This window comes from Barbus barbus, assembly GCF_936440315.1.
Source record: "Barbus barbus genome assembly, chromosome: 2".
NCBI lineage: Eukaryota > Metazoa > Chordata > Actinopteri > Cypriniformes > Cyprinidae > Barbus > Barbus barbus.
Window position 1 is genome coordinate 24,371,211 of NC_136730.1, and position 22,811 is coordinate 24,394,021.

General features: G+C 36.2%; 1 protein-coding gene and 1 long non-coding RNA gene across 2 annotated transcripts in view; one reads left to right on the plus strand and one right to left on the minus strand.

Annotated features, from left to right (window-relative positions):
• The window catches only part of LOC306881368 (receptor-type tyrosine-protein phosphatase N2-like), a gene marked incomplete at its 5' end in the record, with an annotated part of 177,308 nt that overhangs the window by 23,787 nt on the left and 130,710 nt on the right, over window positions 1-22,811 (plus strand). Inside the window, 7 exons of the mRNA XM_079435448.1 lie at window positions 2,304-2,417; window positions 17,706-17,823; window positions 18,308-18,428; window positions 19,253-19,655; window positions 20,200-20,436; window positions 20,558-20,592; window positions 20,677-21,095. Coding sequence (XP_079291574.1) covers window positions 2,304-2,417; window positions 17,706-17,823; window positions 18,308-18,428; window positions 19,253-19,655; window positions 20,200-20,436; window positions 20,558-20,592; window positions 20,677-21,095 — 1,447 coding nt within the window. The remainder of the gene's footprint in view (window positions 1-2,303; window positions 2,418-17,705; window positions 17,824-18,307; window positions 18,429-19,252; window positions 19,656-20,199; window positions 20,437-20,557; window positions 20,593-20,676; window positions 21,096-22,811) is intronic.
• Window positions 3,089-6,392, minus strand: LOC306844151. The gene is made up of 4 exons (XR_013781897.1): window positions 5,984-6,392; window positions 5,341-5,505; window positions 4,387-4,479; window positions 3,089-3,558 (listed from the first exon to the last, which is right to left on the minus strand). It is a non-coding gene; the product is annotated as an uncharacterized lncRNA (long non-coding RNA).

Consider the following 22,811-nt stretch of genomic DNA (forward strand, 5'->3'; position numbering starts at 1 on the left):
GTTGTTTTTCCTTATCAGATCTGTGAGAGGTAATCTCAGAATTGCAAGAAAATAGTCAGAATTTTGAAATATAAACTCAAATTTACCTTTTTAATTTTTTTTTTATTCCATGGCTTCCATAGACTGCTACTTGAAAACTGTCATTTTCTCAACCTGGTATCATAAAAATACGTACCTCTGTGCACTTTCTGTGTGACACCGTTTTACGTACCTTACTGCACGTTTCGCCCCAGTTTCAAAGAGAAATGTCCACTGAGTGGCGCTAAAACACAGGTTAAATATGTGAACCCTGGCACGTTTTTATTATGTTGATATAGGTATTGCTGTGTTTTTATTATGTTGTACGTACTGCGGCGGTTCAGAATTCAAATATCCGGGGTCTGTCCCTAAATGTTAATGCTCTATCGTGTTGGAAATATGCCCTACACCAAACCCAACCCTAAACCTACTCGATAGTGTTAACAAATGCAAAACTGGTATAAAAACGTATTTGTTGATGCAACCGTGCCATTTCAACTTCCTTATGTGCAGATTTGAACTGTTTTGCGAACCGTAGTTACACGGGATTCGAAGCGATTCGAAGAGATCCTTGCCTTCTAAGTACGGCTCCATACTCCGTGAGCTACCGAACAAACTCACTGTCTATGAAAACCCATAGATACGAGAAAAATACGCTTTATTAATCAAAACGCTGTAAATTTGTGTGAAAAGGAGTAAAAGTTTTTCTGCCTCTAGTGTTTGTTTCTTTAGGAAACTGAAACTGCAGTAATATGTAGTTATTGGTATGTATTTCGTGTCTTGCTAAAAAGTGCACCCAGGTATGTAAATGCCATGAGACTAGGTTGCATTTTCTGCCACTAGATAGGCTCCGCCCACAAAAAAACCAACACAAACAAAAACTATCACTGTTTGCAAACACCAAATTGGTCAATACACATTTTTTCAAGTTTAAGTCCACCAAAGTTAATCTACTCTCCTGTCTGGTTTGTTTGTTGGACAAAATGGCGGATTTGGCATTATGCTTGGTCTGATCGCCTGTCAATCAAGCTCCCTGCGAAGGTTCAGTTGCTTCCTCTCATTGCATTGAATTCTTTTTTATTGCACTCATTCTCTCTCATTCTTTCCTACTGTGTTCAAACATGCTCATGTTCACATATTAGAATACCATTCTGCCAAAGAGCTGCTTGTTTCCCTAAATATATTAAGTGAGCCAGTTTGGAGCTTACAATTTCAGAATTATTTACGATGAAACAATAAGGCTAATTATATTGACCGTTTATGCCTTATCATATGACATTAGTCTGACAGATCCCATCACATTGTGGTGCAGATGAAAACTGCTCTTACACGGTGGAGGAACACCTGTGGTCATTAGTATTCCTAGTGAGGACCGCTGCTATACTCTGCATCCTCCCTGTTCGCCCAGATAGCCATTGAATTATGAAGCCAATCTGAGCCATGGTTTGGGTTGCCTAGCAACAGACTATTGAGTGGCACTGGGTCCCTGGTGATGGGGAGATAAACAAGGGGCCACATAATGTGTGTGTGTCTCTATATAGGTGCGTTTCCTGATGGCCTGTGTGCTTATCTTGAAAGTGTCAAAAATAAAGAAAGAAAGAAAATACCCCAAACCCCTGTGGCTATTATGACCCCAAGCAGAAACTTCAGCCTCACAAAATAAACTGATGGCCAGTAGACACAAACAGTTGTGCTTTTTCCTTCAAGCCTAACATGGATGGGTAGGTTTTCTGTTATAATGGTCACTGTCATGATCTAGAGGAACAACACTGTATTAAAAATCATACTATTATATGGTTTCTTGCTAATTTAATGAGCAGAATGCAGTTTACCTGATACAAATATTATTTACCTCAATAAATCATATATTGTGATCCTGATAGAATGATTGCCATGTTTGATTATTTGATATTTGCACAACATGAAGTATTTTATTAAGGTGGTTTGTATGAATACTGTTCATACACCGGGGTATAATAGTAAAAATATATTTTAATGTAAATAGACAACATTTTGATTCAGAAATATGTAACACTTGTGTATTTAAAAAGTATCACCTTATTGTGTTGTATATATGTTGTTATTTTTTTGTTTTTTAGAATTTTTGTACATATGAATTTTAAATGTCTTATATAGCTTTTTGTTAATTGTATGATTTTTATTATTCATTTTGTTCTTGCCATGAAGATAGCCTTGCTGCTGACATGGCATACATAATTTATATATATAATTATAATATCACACAAGATTTGGTTGTAAAAGTTGCCTGTGTATTTATTTTGCAGATGGGGTCTTTGGTCGATGTCAGAGATATTCAGGTTCACTTCCCCACACTTACGATGTGTCTGCAGCAGCTGTGCAGCGTTTGAAGAACGTTCTTCAGAAGCTGGCCCACCGAGGTATCGCATCTCTTTGTGTGCACAGCACTCTTGTGTGCTTGTTTATCACGTTAACGTATCACATTTAATTGTTTTCTTCTTTCCACAGTATAAGATACGTTTCACTGTGGAAATTATTGTTTATGTATTCTCAAGTCCATTGTCTATTTTTCTAATTACACATCTCTTTGTTTACCAACTTCCCTGCCTGTTAATTATTCAGTTCTTATCAGCTGTCAGTTGCTTTAGCTTTCAGTCTGTTACCTTCTTTAGATCTGACATTAGCCTGTTGACTTGTCATCTCACTTTAACTGCTTATTTACCTGACAGTGTTACACTGTAAAAAATTTTAAGCCAGTACAACAAAAAAAATCTTAGTACCAATTTCCTTCTGCTTTTTTTTGTTCACTCAACTTTTGTAAATAACAGTTATACTGACTAAAATTAATTTGTCAGTCATACAAAAAATATTTAATTGGGTCAACTTAAGATTGTTAGTTTTGTGGAGAGGTGCAACTATTTTTTAACAAACCTTTTTAAGTTGCGCCTATTTAAAATTTTTGGTCTGTAGAACTCAATGTCTGAAGTTGAGTGAACAAAAAAATACTATTGGAAATTGGTACTAAGTAATAATACGTTACGACTGGAAACTACAATAACATTGCCCAAGTCAAAAACTGAAAACAGTGAGTCAATGTTAACAAAACATTTATTTTTGTTGGAGGCAAAAGTTGGTTGGTAAGTGTAATTTGCAACACTGCAAATTGAAATACTGCAATACAGTAAAACTGTTTTACAAAACACTGCCAATGCACATGAGAAACAAACTTTACAAATACTTTTCAAATTATACAGTAAGTAGCTTATTCTTCAGGGACTGAACTCTGTTGGTGCACTTTTCACCCAATCCCACAAAGATGTTCTGCACTGCCTCAAATGTGTATTTTAGTCCTTTTGAATACTCAATGTTCAGTGCATAGAGAAGTCCAAAGAGTACCATGAAAGCAGAAGGAAAGTCAGGTAGGTCCTGCATGACCACAGTTTCCTCCAGAATGATGCCGAAGTTTAGACATGTCTTTGTTGTCTGTGAGATATCGTCCTCCATGACTTCAAAGATGCACAGTTTCACTCCTCTTGTGTAGGTCTCCTCCAAATCACTGTCCTAAGAATTATATAAATTTCATGAAAAATTGTTGTGCATATGTATAAATAAAAAAATAAATCAAAGCTCAAACTCTAGCAAAAAAAAAACATGGCACTGTGACAAGCAGGACAAGGATAAGAACCATGGGAAAAAACGCACCCTGCCTCGTGACTCACAAAAGAGGCCCGGATGACTAAAAGGATCAGCGACAACAATGCAAGACGAGTGAAGACCAGGCCTGGACTATTTTTGGTATGTTTTATTTATGTGTGTTGCTGTCGTCCGTGAGGGGCTGCGGTTTCAATTTTATTTTGTATTTATTTTATATGATCAAAGTTCCGTTTGAACGATCGCTGGTTTCTGACTTCTCCTTCCCTGATCCTTTAACTGTGTTGGAGCTGAACCCCAGGAAGGAGGAGGCAGGAACCCGGCAAATGTTCACAACTTTAATAATAAATAAACACAAAACTAAAGTAAAAGCGGCAGCTCCCCACAGAGGACTGTCGCTCAAACATAATCAAAACATAATGTAAATAGTCCAAGCCTTTATCCTTCACTGTCGTCGCTCCTCCTTTTATCAATCCAAAGCTCTTCTGTGAGACAATCGAAACCGGTGCTGCACGCAGGTGAATTGCCTTATCAATCACGCCACCGGCCTTGCACCATTCTCACGGCTCTCAGCCTCGTACTGCTTGCCACAGGCACAGTACGTGTTAACCTGATGTAAATACTTGGTGAAAACAAGCCACATGGAAACTGTCAGCACCTTTATTAAATATAACCACACATTTCATAAAATAACAGTGATCAATGAAAATATGACATGAACAAAAGCTAAAAACTTACCAGACAAGTCTTTGATATTGCATCGTGCTCCCTGAGGTACAAGGGGAGACCCCGTAAAGCTGTAGCGTGTCTGTGTGATAGGATGTCTGTTGTCTAGAGGGAGATAAATAATTTTAATTATGATTTACTTCTGCATGAATCCTTAAAGATCGTTTAAAGAGACTTTAACTTAGACTTGGGATACTCCACTTTAAAATGAAAATTCTGTCATTATACTCACCCTCATGTTTCAAACCTGTATGAATTTCTTTCTTCTGCTGAACAGAAAGGAAGATATTTAAAAGAATGTCAGTAACTAGACAGTTTTTGATACCATTGACTTCCATAGTAGGAAAAAAATATATACTATGGAAGTCAATGGTACCAAAAACTGTCTGGTTACTGACATTCTTCTAAATATCTCCCTTTCTGTTCAGCAGAAGAAAGAAATTCATACAGGTTTGAAACAACATTTCTGTGGATGGTTTAGACAGGTATAGTATTTCATTCAGACTTTGAAAAAATGTGCTGTGTAGCACTTCTAGATACACATAGTTCTGTCTGCATACAAAGGAACAAAGAAGCTAACTTCAAGAATTTTGTCAATATCTTCAACATCAGCAGCTTCTACATGTATATCATGCAATGTATCCTCAAAGCATTCTGAAGCAGAATCTAACCAATTATCAGAGTCTGTGCGATCGACAGTTACAACTGATGAACTATAATCACTTATTTTGCATTTTTGGTGATGTTTGCACTTGTGGCTATGAAACGTTACATAGACATTAGTTTTAAAATTACAGTGCAAAAATGGGCATTGCACTGTCTCATTCCTATTCAGATGTGTACCCAGATGCAAGTTTTTTTCAGTACAAACATTGTGATGATCGCATAGGTCACATTTAAATGTAGCTTGTACTGTTGTTTTATCAGAATTTGTGTGGACCCTATATAAATGAGTTTTCAACCCACCTGGTGTTTTGAAAGAGCAGACACACTCAGGGTACAGGCACAACAATGGTTCACATCGGCCTTGTCGCCAGTGCTTTAGCCTGTAGTGTCTCAGCAGCAGATTTTGACTGGCACTATTGTATTTACAATATCTACACTGCATGAAGTTTGCTCTCAAGGGTAGATCTGAGAAAAAAAGAACACAAAGTGAATGATCAGTTTCATAAAACGCAAATAAATGAATGAACAATGAAATAGACAATGAATTTATACTTATGCTTTTAATTTTTTAGTGTGACAACTGCTGCACAGAGATTTTTTAAAATCATTATCTCTTCAGAACGTTATTAATTAATCTAACTTACTACTGTTGTAGCAATTAATCAGAATTCTTAGCTGCCCTTCAGTACTGTAACATTATTAGCAGATGGAGAACCATGTAACTAGCCTAATATAGCTGAAGTCAACAGAATGTGCACGACTTCAAAAATATTACAAAAATAGAACTTAATATTACAAAATATTACAAAAATAGAACTTAATTCAGTAATGTTTATAACTTACAAAGTAAAGTTAGCTGCTAGTGGTGTTTCTATTTTTCTAACGAACTAATATCAACTAATTCAGAAGTAAAGTACAACAAAAACAAAATAAAATCACTCACCATATATATTCCTCTGGATTATTATCGCCACGTGCTGCCTTGTCTTTAATAAAGATTTTTCTCCGCCCGCTTGATGAACACGCCTTGTCTTCTCAAGTTATTTCTCCCGCATTAAAAAGTGAACGTTGACGTTGACTCACATCAAGGTTGTGCAAAGGTCACGTACTGAGGGGCGTGGTTTGGCCCGATTGGAAAAGATCATTTTTATCGTAAAACATGCTGCTAATTATTTTTAAATGTATGTATTATTCAAATGTAACATTTCAATAAAAAAAAAACTCCTAATTAGGCTAATTGTGTTCTGTTCTGTCTTTGAGGGTATTATGCGGCGCCCTCTAACGAACTTCACAGTAAAAGTCTTCCTCCGCCAATTTAATGCTGCCTCACTTAAATTACAATAGCACGTGAAGGCAGCATAATTTCCTGAGTTCACAATATACTGCTGTGCACAATATACTATACAATATATTATAATTTATACAGTGGGCATGATTTAATTTAGTAATAATATTATTCACTAATACTTTATTGCCAGACTCAATAAAAAAAATATATTATATATATATATATATATATATATATATATATATATATATATATATATATATATATATATATATTGCTATTATTAACACTATTACATTTGGCACAATGAAGTTATTAAAAAAAATAACCAAACAACCATTTTTCTTCAATGTCCCATAAACAAATGGCATTAGTATTTGCTAGTGGGAGGGCAGTTCCTAACTTAACTTAATAAGTTGGCCAAATGTTTTTGGATGAACTTGCAAAACCTTGTTCACAAAACTAAACTTTTTAAGTTTATGGAAAGAAACTTGGTTTAGGTTGAATAAATGTATTAAACATCGTTTTACTGACTTTTCCATAGAAATTTGCTGAGCCAACAAAACAAAAACAGTAATTTGAACCTTTTTCGAGTTGGATTTTTTACAGTGTACTGTAACTCTTTTACCTACTTACTGCAGCAAAGCCATGAAGTCCATGGAAACGTACTATATATCTATTAGTTATCTTAATTATCTTCTAAATACTCACATTATTGTACAAAAGTTTGGGGTCAGTAAGAATTTATTTCTTTTTTCTTTAAGAAATTAATTAATTTATTTAAAAAGGATGCATTAAATTGATTGAAAGTGACAGTACAGATTTTTACATTGTTACAAAAGATAAATGCTGTTGCCAAATTTTTATCAAATAAATGTAGCGTCGGTGATCACAGGAGACTTCTTTCAAAAATCTTAACAACTCCAAATAAAATGAAACGTTCAGATGCAAAAGCCTCTAAGTGCCGTCTGAAATTTTCTTCTAAAATGAGCATTTTTATCAGGCTCCTATATTTATTTATAGCACTTAGAGGCTTTTGCATCTGAACTCTTCAAATATTTATCGTTTGACTATTGATTTGTGGCACCTATATATCTGTGATAGGTTGTACCTTTCAATTCTCAAGTTTTGTTGTATTACAGCATCTATGGTACTATCTTCATTGGCTGAATCACTATTATGTGTTACTTAGTCATAAGATATCAGTGTCAGGTAAATGAATTCACTGGCTATTTTAGCTATATTAACCTTGATTGCTGTGCACCTTGTTGACATGATTAAATGCTGGCCAAACTTTTGTGAAACCGAATATCAGTTAGCCCTTTCACACATACAGAGTTTTCCGGAAAATTACCGGTAAATTGCCGTAAAGAGATCATGTGTGAACAGGACCTTTTCAAAAATACCGGTAAACTCGTTCTGGCAATTTACCGGTATGAGAAGTTGTAACATTACCAGTAAATTGCCGGAATTCTGCTGTGTGTGAACGCAGAAGGAAAATTACCGGTATGAGCACGTACGATTTCAGAACGCGCTGACGTAAGACTCTACTCCGGGCCAATCATAACACACTGACACAGATGACGCATTCACTCCACAATTCCCCATGTATCCGCCCATGTCCGTCGCACAGACCTCTGCATTTGTGTAACATAAGTGTTTTTTTTGTTTGTTTGTTTTTTAACTGTTCACATTTACTTAAGAAAAAACCTGGATACTCGCCAGGACAGCCATTTTTGCGAAATTTTGTGTGTATTTCGCCACTTAAGTACAACAGATAATCTACGTAAAATAACTCAATATGATACTCGCTAGGCGGCTTTGGATGTGACTATGAGCGCTCAGCCTTGAAACAGCCTCTGGAGAGCGCGAGTACCTATTGGCTTTAAAAGACGTGCAAATTATACATTTTTGTGACGATGCAACAATGACCCGATTAAGCAAGGGACAATTTTGTCAACTGTCCCGAAATGCGAGCGAAAGTCTTGGATCGGTGTGCAGCTGATGTGAAGCCGCTTTGAGAGAGAGAAAGAGAGAAGACCCGGACCAGCTGAATCACTCACTCTGTTTTCAAATGACTGATTTAATCTGCTAGTTTGTGTGGATTTATTTACTCGTATAACCCACTTGCTATCTTGAATAAATGTTTGCAGGAATTTCCCTCATTATAAACTTGACATCTGCGGGGATGAGTACAACTATGTAGCTAATATACACACAATCCCCCACGAAATTCTGGACATGATTAATCATAACTAAAATTAGAAATAAAATGTCATTATTTTTCAGTTTCCCCCAGGCCTGGAAATGGCTGTTTTCAAAATTTTATAAAAGCAACTGATGCACGCTGTTAATCACTTAAGCTGGCCACCAATGTGATCGGCTGAATGCTCCGTTACCTCTCCCTCCTCTAATCACATGCCGTATCCATCACCCCGCTTTGTTCCGGGACCTCCAAATGTTCAAATTAAACACTGGTTTGTAGTCATCTATTACGATGTCTCTGGGACAAAAGCAGCTGCATGAATGCAAAAGTTTGAAACAAAAATGAAACCATCAACAAAAAGACTGACTGCATACCCTCCATGTTTACAAATACAAGCGCAGCTATTGGAGGTTAATGATGTCACGGAATTTACCAGTATTTTGGAATGGATGTGTGAATGGTGCTTTTCCGGAAAAAAGATGGAACGTCGTTGCCTGTGTGAACAGCGCATTTTTTAATTTACCGGTAAAGTCGTTTCGGTAATTTTACGGCAATTTACTGGTATTACTGTGTGAAAGGGGCTAGTGAGTAACAGATTAAAAAACATAATCAAAACTTCACTGACAGCAGTTTGTGGTTTCGTGAATGTACTTAGCTAGTCACAATCAGTTCCATAGCTCATCATCTCAAGTCAAAACTGACATACAGCCAAACGTGCACTCATCTTTTGTGGCACGATGTTGCTGTCTGTCACATGGACAGATGAAAGAGAGTGGGATGAAAGGATGAGACTGAGCACTCATCCACTGCTCAGGGGCTTGGAATTGGACATCTGAGGGCTTTCATGACAGAAAGGTTTCTCAATGATACACTGTGTTAGCAGGGCTGGACTGAATGTACTATCACTGATACAGGAGAACTTCTACAGAGATGTGAGTCTTAATCTGTTCAAGCTGAACATATTGTTTGAACATGTCTGATCTGTAGATCTGACTTAAGATACTTGCATTTGTATAACAAACTCTGGGTACTCTTTGTGTTAGACGTCTGTTTAGTGTGTTGCAGTTTTGCTAGAATGGGGTTTCATCAAAAACTTAAAGCTAGTTTATATGAAAAGCTAATTAGTAACATTGAAGTGATTTTGATACACAGAGTTCACACTGTTTAAATGATTACAAACTATTTCCTTTAAGCTTTTTCGAACTGTACATGTAACATACAAATTATACTAACCCTATAATAGATCATTTTTTTTAGTCAGTCATTTGTATTATGATTTCAAAGCATTCAGATTTAATTTGGGGGGTACAAACATTGGTTTTATCTGATGAGTCACAGTCATTTAGCTGTAATAATGCAATTTACTAACCATTTGCGAGGAAATAGATCTGTTGTAATAGGACTTAGAGGGATAGTTCACCCTAAAATAAAAAAAATAAAAAATCATTAACATTATGACAAAGGGAGGCAAAATAAGTGTCACGGTTTAGTTTCTCTTTAGTCCTCTTTTGCCCTTATTTGGTTCTTCCTGTTATTAGTTAATCATCGTTTAGTCTTTTCACCTGTGTGTAATTAATTATCTTGTTTCCTTGTTTTAGTTGGTCCCTTTATAAGTCCTCAGTTCTCCTCATGTCTTTGTCTCGTCTTAAAGTTATGTATACGTTTGTTCAGAGATTGTTTTCTTGTGTCCTGAAACCCTTTTGTGATTAAAACCCTGTTTTCGACCTACCTGCTGGTTCCTACATTCCTTCGTGGAGCAAACCATAACAATAAGACCCATAGAACTGTATTATTACTGCTATGGTTATTGAGGAAGGTCTAAAAGGGATGGTTGATTCTGTCATTGTTCACTGACCCTCATGTCATTACAAACCTGTTTGAATTACTTTCTTCTGCAGAACAGAAAAGTAGATATTTTGAAGGACACTGTGGTCAAAAATGACATTTGGCACCACTGAATTTCATTGTGTGAACAAGAAACATTTCTCGTAATATCTTCTTTTATGATAAATCAGCCATGTTTGGAATAACATGAGGGTGGGTAAATGACAGAATTTTTATTTTTGGGTGATCTTTTTAAGACCTTCCTTCATAACTGTAGCTGTTATAAGTCAGTCCTGGGGGTCTTATTTAACCTCTTTGCCATAATGTTGTTTAGTGGGATGTAAATAAGAACAACTGCTCAGGTTAGCTCTGCTTTTGCACTGCAGTGTATATTCAAAGCATGTTTTCTGACACCAGTCAGAACACAGGGCTTATTGTTGTCAGTCTGCAGCATAGCCATTTGGGGGCAGCATGCTCCATCCTGTCTGTCTCGGTGAAGGATCTGAGCCTTTAATAGGCTGCAGAGGCTTGCTCCCAGCTTGATCTTTTCAAACAGCCATAAATGAGAGTTGAAAAGCGTGGAAGGCACGCAACCGTCTTTGGGTAAATTACCAACATGGTAATGAATATTAGAGAGCCAGAGAGATGGCCGACTTACTCCAATTACCCAAGCCAAATAAAGAGAGAGGGATCAGGAGGATGAGAGGCTGTGTTCAGCTTCCTCTCTCTCTTTTTTTTCCTTTTGGATGCAGATGGTGTCTGAAATCTCAGCTTTTGATTGACATGCTGTGTTGCAGTGTTTTTATTTTAATTTCAGAGTGCTTTTGCGAGGGAGATCTCAGACGTCTTTAGATGTTCCCTTGTGTGTGTTCGAACGGCTGTGTGTTGTGCGCATGTGTTTTGTTTGTGTGCTTCCGTCCATGAATTTGTGCCCAATTCAGCAGACAGATGACAAATGTGTGAACCATTAAATGTTTGCAGTTATCTTATCTTGTTTTCTTGTCCATTTGCCCTGGGTTTGCGTGTGTCAGTGACATTTTTATACACGCACCCTTTGTTTGTGCGTGCTTGAGATCTGATCACATCTGCCTTGCAACCATCACATTCACACACTCTTTTTAATTCTTACAGAACCCTTCAGCAGACCAACATCCTTCCACATTCCTCTTCACAGCAGAGAGTGAGATAAACAGATAGATGTAGAGAATATCAATGCCATCGACTCACAATTCTCTTTATCACGCGTTTAGAGTAGCTGTAGAAATCATGCAATTTGTGAAGCCACCATCGCACACCCTGCACAATATCATTAGATCGATGCCATTGAGCGGACGGCTAGAATGCTCTCTCTTTGTCATATGGGTCTATCATGCAAACTGACAGCCCTCCCTTGCTTTGAGCTGCCCCATATTTCTTGCCATTGTCTTTAGATGTTCTTCAGATTTCCCTGCTCCTGGATTTGAATATTACAGCCTGCTCATAATGCATCATGCCATCCCTTTGATCTTCAACTGTGGTCAGTGTGTCTAGAGATAATGGGAAGTTAAATATGTCTCTTGGAGTAGAAGGCTATTAATGAATAGAGAGGGACTGATAAGAGGTGATAGACAGACAGTTTGGTAAGGAGCAGCTGGAAAGGAGAGTGATAAAGAGGGGGAATTAAGACGGATTTAATGGCTTGTCTCTAAAGTGAGGTCACACATAATGGACAGCTGAAATACTTCAGAACTGATTCTCTGAAATAATTTAAAGTTATTTGTTCTTTAAAAACAATACTCAGCTGGTCTAAGTTGCGTCATGCATAATGTTTCTCATGCTGTTCGCCAGGCTCAAAGCCAGTGATGTTTTACCGTCAGTCAGCTTTCAGTAAAATTTGATTTAATTAAGTGTATGAATCACAATTATTGGCTTATTTGCCAATAAAAGCACACAGATCAGTGTACACTACTGTACTTAGGTTTAGGGGTAAGTAAGGGGTTATTCATTTATTTCTATTTTTAAAATAAATTAATACTTTTATTTCACAGGAGCACATTAACTTGAACAAAAATGATAGTAAATACATTTATAATGTATTGATGAAATTATCATTTTTGATGAAATAATAAATACAACCTTGATGACCATAAGAGAAAATCATGTCAACTCCAAACTTTTGTACAATAGTGTAATTTAAAAGTATTGTATTATTAAGGAAGCCCAAAATTATGCTTTTGAAGTGAATATATTGCTTGATTTGCGGTGTCTTAACAGCCTATAACGATCCTATAACAATCCATTTTGTAGTGTGTCTGAGGTAGATTTTGGGCTATATGTATGTATTTATTTATTTATTTCAAAGGATATCTTGTTGAGTTCCATCTGCACCGTTTTTTATTGTAAAAATGAAGACAGACATCTTTGGCTATTTAGTCTCAGTCACATCTTACGCCATGAGCGTCACATTTTTAAGATGCAGTGCCAATGTAATAGATTATTGAAAAACGTGTCTCAACATTCCTGTGTTCTGTTCCACACTAGATAATATTGAACATATTCTAAATTACAGATACTCCATCTCCAAATATCTATTTTTCCCTCTATTTTGAAGTGACATGACATCAGGTACATTCAACAATTAGTGACTGTTTATTTTCCAGAATAGTTGCAAATATACAGATTTGTTCATTAGATGTATATGTAGTGTACCTGATTATGTAGGTTCTGGTGTGGGGTACAGGTAACCCAACACAAGGTGTATGAAGAGACACTGGTGCCATGAGACGTTTATAGATGTGTAACATGGCCCTCCAGGCTTACCAATGACCTCTGGCCTCACCATCATACAGGTAGAAACTCCATGTTCAGATAGAAGCTCAGCGAAGCAAAGTGATGCACCTTGACAAGTGCATTAGAGCTATTTACTCTCATGGCCCACAAGAGACGAGACACGGGGGAGCAAGAGTGAGAAAGACAGAAAGAAGGAGTGCAGGAGACACTGGCCACAATAGTGCACAACATTTTTGACGAATAACTCTTAAGACCACCCATGACACCTGTGTAGATGTTTGCGTGCAGGTGAGATGTTCTGAAACTCCTGGGAATTAATTTGCTTTACAACAGGATCTTGAAATATCTTTCCACAGTAATGTGCAGAATATAATAATACCATAATAACTAGATGGTCAGTTTGTTTTCAGCTTATTAGATGCTGTGGTGAGATGTAGGTCGATAATAAATACAGTTATGTGGAGCTCAGATTTTAACATCATTCATTTCACATACAAATGTATTTAAGCTTGAACTAAAAGTGAAAGACATGACAAGACAAATAATGAACTGGCACATTCTGCGCAACTAACTAGCAGTAGGATGAAAACATTGGTATAAAAATGGCAAGTGGCATAACAAATAACATGAAAACACAAATAAACAGGAGAACACAAATGCATAACAATACAGTACAGTTCAACAACAATAAAAAGGCTACAAATTAGATTTCAGCAGCCACAATGCATGCTGGGAAAATGCTATACTCTGCCAAACAATCTTGGGTGTTGTATTTATAAATGTATTTATATGTGTTGTTTATTTGATAGTGTGAGAGAAGCACTATATCTGACAGATCAGGCTGTGAAAAACACGTTTGATTGGTACCTGTTAGCCTGGGTGTAAGCCCTCCAACATGCTAAATAATGAGTCCTACATTTTACCTAGATTTCTTCTTTGCACACTCAAAGTGAACTGTCAGAAGGACTGGTCATACCGGCATTACAAAACAGGGACTATTACATTACTAAAATATATTGTTGGCAATTATTGCAATCAGTGCTTTAACAGAGTAGAAGCGCATGTGTCCTTGGACATATTTTTTTATCATATTTACAAGACATTTGTGTTAACAAACCTGCCAATATGATTCACATTTTGTTACTTGCATTTAGTTTCGGGGAATTTTAAGTTTTTTTTGTATTCTTCAAAAGTGCTTTTCAGAAGAGTAAATGTCAACAGTTTCTACAGAGCTCTCTGTGGTTCTCTTTTCCATAGAGGGCTTATGAATATCATATTATTTCTCCATCTTTCTGCATCTGTTGCTCTGCAGCAAAGTTCACATCATTTTGCATGGGCTTCACTCAAGACAGCCAGACAGTATTAATCTGTCCAGAAGCCCTCTCTTGAGGAATTCCGAAATGCTGTTCTGAACAGATGCTTGACTAACACACATTGCTGCAGTTTTCTGTTTTTGCCATTTTCTGGCCAATGGTGATGGCTTTTGCAGTAGATCGGGCTTGTGTATTGTGCGTAGGAGGCAAAGGAGGTTTCGATGAACTTTCATCATATTTAGAAAAGGAATATTAGATCTCAGATCCTTGATTGTCAATATAAGATGGCACTAAAACTTAAGGGCTGAATGGAAACCGGATATCCAACATTTGCAAAAGATAATCTATAAATGAATGATCATTCTGTAAGTGTTAATGGCTTTTATAGAAGGTTACCCCTTTTTTTAGAAAGGGGGCAAAATCATGTATAAAACATATATATATATATTGCTACAGTATAATATATTGGCAGCACCACCTTTTAATGCATTTAAAATTAGCTACTTTTAATGCTGAATTAATTTTTTGCTAGATAACAGTATTGCAAACATATCAGCTTGCTCTCACAATGACAACTGAAAAAAAAATAGATTTGCGCCTCTAATGGTTAAAATAATGGGAAACCAGGGTGTACCGTATTTGTGGAATGTGCCACCTGAGTTAAATTAATTAGTTCTTGAAGATACTATGGAAATCCCATATAATCCAGGAAAAGCCCACCTGTCCCCCTGCCTAATTTATGCTATTACACTATCACAATAAATTAGGCAATTCAATGACGAACAGAATTAAATCAATGTTTGTCAGCTTCACTAATTGGAAGATGGTTCCACATTAACTTGTGCACCCATTTGCGTATTGACCCGCACAACTAAAAAGCCAGTCAAAACAAAGAATGGAAGGCAAGTCTGTTGCTGAAAAAGGGATTTAAATATTTGAAGATCATGGCATTCACTTAAAAAAAAAAAAAAAAAAAAGCAATAGATGTCTGGAAGACACCACCCACCCCCACACAGGTTTTGATAGCAGCGACATCAATGACTGGTCTGCTAATTAGTAATAGCACATTATATCAGGCTCCATCCAAGACCTAATGAGGTGGCCCTTTGCTGAGGCAAAAGGGTGCAGCACTCGTGGGTGACAGGAAGGTATAACAACATTGTAAGTGTGTGTTTCCATGGAGGGTAAATGCTGCCGTAACACATAAATGCTCAGTTGTCCTTGTGCTTGCAATTTCTCTTATGCTGTTCTCTTAAATTAATTTTTATGCAGTTTTTTTCTTTGTTATTTTTGTTTTTGTATGAAAATATCCATTAAGTTTAGTCATGTTTGTTAATTTTAGTCAGTTTTTAAATGGCGACTAATTTTAGTGAATAAATATAACATTTTAGTTGAGATGAAATAAAAAATTAAAGCAAATTCTCAAACATGTTAAATGTTGATACACTCTCATAAAAAAGGTACAAAAGCTGTAAATGGGATGGTACCTATTCAAAAGGTACATCTTTGTACCTAAATGGTTCATATTGGTACCTTAAAGGTACGCATCAGTACCTAAAATACCTTAAAAGTGCAAAAGATTTACTTTTTGAAAAGATACTGCCCAAGTGACAGCCTTTGTACCTTTTTCTCTGAGAGTGTACTGGTTAAAATTAATACACTGCAAAAAATGCTTTTCTTACTTAAATTTTTTTGTCTTGTTTTCTGCCAAAATATCTAAAAATACTTTAATCAAGAAGGATTTTCTTGACAAGTAAAAATGATTGTCTTGTTTTCAGAAAAAACAAGTCAAAATCAAATGTGTTTTTGCTTGAAACAAGCAAAATAATTTGCCAATAGGGTAAACAAAATAATCTTATTTTCTGTTTGAAATAAGATTATTTTGCTTGTTCTAAGCAAAAACTAAATTTTGACTTGTTTTTCTCTGAAAAAAAGACAATAATATTTACTTGTCTAGAAAATCCTTCTTGATTTAAGAATTTTTTGGATATTTTGGCTGAAAACAAGACAACATTTTTTTTTAGCTTTTTTGCAGTGTACAGTAAGTAGTCTCTTTATGCTTTAGTTATTAAGTGAATTATGTACTGAGTGTATTCACAACGTGACTTGCACATTCTGACTAGCACCTTCTCTTGTCATATTTTCAGCTGTTTATTTTGATCAAAATTAAGTTATGTCATGATACTCATTTTTGTCTCATCATTAATTGAAAAACCTTATAGCAAACACTTTGTTGATAAATTATTTGACAAGAAATCTATCTTTAAAAAATTTATTATGTTTTGTGTGTTATGTTATTAATGCGCATCTTCAGATCCCTCAAAAAGTCACAGTATCTCTAATGTGACATTTCTCTCTTTCACTCAACATGCTATTTGGTGATGTATAGAATCCACAGATGGTGGCAGATGATATTTAATTGTAAGCCAGCTGAGCCGAGGCCCCACTGTAAACCCACGGTCTGTCTTCTGCCTTTTTTAGCGATATATGTAAAAAATAGATTTCCAAGAAAACAGATTAACAGGACTGAATGTCGGAGGCTGGTGGAAGGCTAATGAGGTCACATCCATAGGGGCTTAAGGAGATGCTCTTCAGATCTTTATTCGTTCCTCTGCATCTGTGGCTGGTTAATTTAATTCCTCCCATTCATCCGTTCAGTCACCGCATACCTGTGTCCCTTAGTGTGGTGAACAATCTCAAGTATGTCTGATTGGGTGACATTTGCATGAAAGCTGCGTGAACACGTTTTCAGAATGCACAAGATGGGATTTGATGCATCAGTATGGTGTTTTTCTATTTATGTTTCTCCTCCATGGAATTCAGAAAGTGTTGTGATTCTGTCCTGCATGTCTTGTTTCATTCATAGTTGTTTTTTTCTTGGTGAGAAGCAGAATTAGATTTTATGTTGACCAGAAGTTTGACATTCCTTAAAGCATTTTTTTTAAAATGCTAAATTCAGGAGAATGATTGCATATGCAATACTTCAGATTACTGTGCAAGTCTTTAGTCTGCATGAAAAGAAATGGACTAATTAACGTAAATACTTTGAATATCAGCACCAAGTTATTTAAAGTTCTGCTTGCGGGCAAAGAGAGCAGCAGTGTGCTTCAGCCATGATGGTGACTTAAAATAGTTTCTCTTGTCTGGTCTTGTAATGTCTTTTTAAATGTCAGCTATTCAAGGTGTAAGCGGGGTTTCTTTGAATATAATCTGGTTAGTTTATGTATATGTTACTTTATGGTTCTCTCTGTCTGCTTTATTATAGGATATACTTGGCAGGATGACACAACTCAGGAGGTAATCTCAAAAGAGCTCTCACAACTACCCAAGGTTCCTCTTGAAGGATTTACAAACACCTTTTCTCGTTTCAATGGCAATTCCAGGTGAGCTCCTAAATCCTCTGTTATGTTTAGCATCTGTGACAATAGTGTGTTTATGGAAACTTTTGTTGTAGTTCTTTTATTAATGCAGTTTTAATATCTTTATGTAACAGTTGTTGATAAGACACTTTAGTAACACAAGTTTCATTCGTTAACATTTAGTTCATGCATTTGGTGTCTTGAAATAATTTGTGCAGGCTTTAATTATAAATTTATTGTTCATTGTTATAGTATTGTTTGTTCATAATTCATTAACTAATGTTGATTTATGCAACTTGAAATGTTAAAGTGTATTAGTATGTGTAGAACTAAACATTAATCAAGCTTTATAAATACCATAAAAGTATATAATGTTCACAAATTGAACCATAGAGTAAAGTGATAATCTGATCTGGACAGGTTTGTATTCTAGACACTTTATCTACTATAATCTGTTTATTTGTTTTTAAACATGGAATTGTATTATAAACATTCCCAATGGGGACAGGAAGCTGAAGGCTCAGAAAGAAGAAGTGAGCAGGACACTGCAGAGGTACCTTCAAGGTTTCCTGCCTTCTAATGTTGCCTCCTTCAAACAGAGTCCTCAAGGGCAGCAAGCGCTTTGGAAGGTGAATCTCCAACAACTATATATATATATATATATATATATATATATATATATATATATATATATATATATATATATATATGAATAGTTCTGTTTACTCACATATCTCTTGAAGTATTGGATGCATAGTGACTATATGGCTGTTCTCCTTAAAAGTGAAATCAGTAGTTTTAGGTAGGGCATATTTTCAGCTTCAGACTGTAAACAATTGGGCAGAACTACCACACATACATGGATATGCTTTCTAGGTGTACAAAATATAGTAGTTACTAAATGCATTATTTTAATGCACTTCTAACAAGTGCATTTTGTGCATGATTTTGCAATATTAGCCACTTGCTCTGCACTTCTTTAGACAACTGTCAGATAAGCACATAGCTTCTGGGGACATGTAATCCGAGGTGCAACCTGCTTGGTACTAAAAAACACCATCACCAAACAACTGTCCATGGAGTTAACAGTCGTGAGAGTTGAAAAGTTCACTTCACTATTGAACATTAGTACCCTGCAGTGCTTTTGGAGTCAGCCGTGTATTGGTTTGTTCAGCGAAGCCCATCCTGCTGTTCTAAAGTCAGCTTGGCCTTCTATTCTGCAAAGGTGGGAAGAGTATAATTGTTTTATATAATCTCTCAAATAGAGCAGAACAATACGCAGAGCAAAAATAAGGAGGCTGATACAATGTTAAAATGAGGCTAAATGTATTTTAACGTTATTATCTTCGATCTGTTTTTGAAGTTTTTCTACAAAACCATATGTATATTATGTATATTATAATGTATATTATTTATGCATTTATTTACATATTTATTTATTCTTCTCCCATAGTACAAGGAAGATAGCCCCCGTGATCATAAGGGTGTAATCCAGCTCAAAGAGAAGCCTTCTTCACCCCACATCTCCTTCCCCAAAGGCCAGCCTGATCTCCAGGCCTTTATGGAACAGCATCCCCCAGGTCGATCATACTTCACTAGTTATGAGCAGGATCGTACTGGAGTCCCTCTCGCTGAGCTTCAGCAGTATCAAGCTGGGCCCATGAGAGCACAAGATCCTGGTAAAGGTCAAACACAGGGAAAGCTGCGTTACTTCAGCCTTCAGCGCACTCCAGCTACCAAAATAGAAAAACTGCCAGGAGCTTCCAAGCAACCTCCAAAGCCCCAAATCGAAAAATTGTTTTTGAAATCTTCAACAAGCAGCCCTGCTTACAAGGAAGCCCTCAGTTCAGTAGATGGTAAGCTAATCTTTCTTCTTCTATATGCATGTTTGTTATATAAATATTTATATGTGCATTAAAAAAGAAGCCAGGAGAAACAAATAAAGAATTCAATTCTCATATTATGTTTAAAAAAACTCCTTTTATGTTAAACAGGGTCATATTATATTGGCTGTGATGAGTTTTTGCATTATGATTATCCATATTCAGGATCAGTCTGAGGTGACTGAAGAAACATTGATATCATTATGATGATTCATGCCCCAAAATTTAAAAAAGCACAATTATTAAATTATAAATTTACCTTAATCAGAAAGAGACTGAGGTAGAGATGAGAAACACAGTCTGGCTCCAAATACTTATGTCAGATGAATTAAGCATAATGTGCTGAGCAATTACCCTGTTAGGGGCGTTTATTGAATTTCACACAAACACTGACAGTTTCTTGATGGGTTTATACCTTTTTTAATCAAATAATGGTCATACAAATTAGAGCAGGGGGTTCTTGTACACTTGCAAGATACCAGATAGTTTTTCTATCTTTGCCTCTGTTTTCTCTCAGAGAAGTTCATTGATGGAGTGGTTAACCAGCTCGGACGTCAGAGCCTCAATGTGGATACTTTGACACCAAAGGACCTGGACAAGCTCTCCAAGGTCATCACCCAGGCCCTGCAGGTGGTGGATGGAGTGGAAGGGGTCAAAGTTAGAGAAGCCACACAGGATGAAGTGGAGGCAAAGAGGGAACCCAGTCAAGAGTTACATCAGATGGAGAAAGCAGATGATGACAGCACACATAAAGGTAGTCACCCCTTAACAAAGACAAATATTGATTATTTACTCGTTACACGTTTTAAAACATTAATTACAATCCAAAAATCAAGAGCCATGATCTTTAGGATTATTTTAAATTCTTTTTACAGAAGCAGAAGATTCTACCCTTAAATCTGATGATAAGGTAACATGTGGAAATACACAGGGCCATGTGACTCATATTTTTGTGATAATCAATAGAATTCCCGATTTAATTTTCTCTTTCCAGGACAAAGGTTTCATCAGCCAGCTGCTAGACTTCCTGGATCATAACTCTGGCCCTGGATCTGTGCATCCTCCCCAAGCAGAAGAGCCTTTTCTGGGGTACGTTGACCAGCCAAATGCTGGAAGCCCATTGAGAGCTAGTTTGGAGAATGTCCAGAGCCGGACAACACAAAGAGAACTGGAGCTGATGAGGAAGAAAATGGAACCTGACACTTTGGATATAGAGCCAGAGGAGGATTCTGAGGTAGAACAGTGGATGCACGGTCCTCCGGAAGTTAAACTAGAGGTTCAATCAAGAAAAGAGCCACAAAAAAATTCCATGGAGAAAGAGGAGGTGGAAAAGAAGGGTGTGAGAGTGGAAGTGAATGTTGCAGCATATTCAAGTCCACATGATGGAGACTTTGGCTACATTGTTACTGAAGAGTGAGTATAAATTCTACAGAAACACTTACATAGGATGTCATGATTAGAAACAAGATTGCATGGACACTTGGATCTACAGTATGCTTTTGAAAGAAATCTCTTATGCTCAGCAAGGCTGCATTTATTTGATCAAAATACAGTGAAAACAGTAGTATTGTGAAATATATTATTTTTGTTGTTATTTAATAATAATAATAATAAAATATTTGAAATAGAAATCATTTTTTGCATTTTTTGCATAAATGCATTTTTTGACAATTTTTTATCAATTTAATGCAGCTTTGCTGAATAAAAGTATTAATTTCTTTAAAAATATTGAGTCAAAACATTTAACCAGTAGTGTTTATGTGTGTGTGTATGTATGTATGTATGTTGTTATATATACATACCCACATATAAATAAAAATTTACAATAATGTATTTTTTTTTTTTGCTTCAGTCCCAAAATAACTTATCAGTAGTGTAGCATTTAAATTTTTAGTTTAAATGATTTTGCAGGGTGTTATATTCCAGTATTTTATCAGAGCATGGCATAATACCTGTTATATTACCACAGTTTCCACATATTTTCGGGCAACGTTTTCATCAGAAGACCAGTGTATATGTTTTATAGAAATTGATCTAACCATGGTAATAAGGAGTCGTCTGTGTTTTTACATGGTTTCAATTATTTCTGTGCACAACAGAGTCTTAAACTCTCTCAGTCACAGGTTCTTTTGTCATTCAGTGTTCATACTCAGTTTGTTACTGCATTCCATATTGCAATTTATTTGCTTTCCCTCACTCCTCTCTGTGTATATTAGTGTTAGTGTGTAAATGGTTGTGTGTGTTGTGTACATTTCTCAAAGCAAAAGATGATGGCATCCACAGCAACTGCATATCCAATAACTTGATTTATCTCACAGAGTCTCGCTTACTGCAGTCCCATTTAACTTGGAGTACCTGAAAACACACAGACACATTCTCATAAAGGAGATTTAAAAGTGTGTAAGTGTGTATTGGAAGGCAGTGGTAGGTGTGAAAAAGCATCAGGAAAACAGTTGCACTCTAGCATCTTCTAATTCTCAGTTTCTTTCTCATGTGTGTGAATACGCTTCCATTTAGATGCATATCATTCTTTAGGCTTGTGTGCAAGTCGTTCGTGTGTGTTTGCACGTGTTCTGATGTGTGAGCGAGTGCGTGTGTTTTAACTCGGGCTGGCGTGGCCATATCATAAAGACATCACACTTCACAGGCATTCCATTTACACCTTATTGTTTGCCTCATTGCTGGAAAATACAGGTGATTTATCAAAGCATACAAGCCACCTGTGTCCCTTTCCCTATGTGTTTTTATGCACTCTCTGCTCTCTGTATACCTCCTGTGAGCTGTGTTCACTATTTCAGTATTGTATCTGATATGGCATTCATCTAGCAGCACCCAGATCTGTATAGAGGAAGTGTAAATGTTCTCATCTATTGCTGACAGACCTCATATGTAACTATTTTATAAGTGCTGGTGTTAAAAGGCATGTTTTAAATATTAACTGCTATATTTTGCAGATTTTGTCATGTTCATCCTAGAACAATTGTGTTAATTTTTTCAATCTCAAGGTTGAGAAGCTTTGTTATAGTCCTAAATATTAAAACTATGGTGTGTAACTATGCTCTAGACATGAATCATTCCTTAAATTGAGCAGGAGAAATGTAGTAGTATGTAGTAGTTTTTACCCAACAG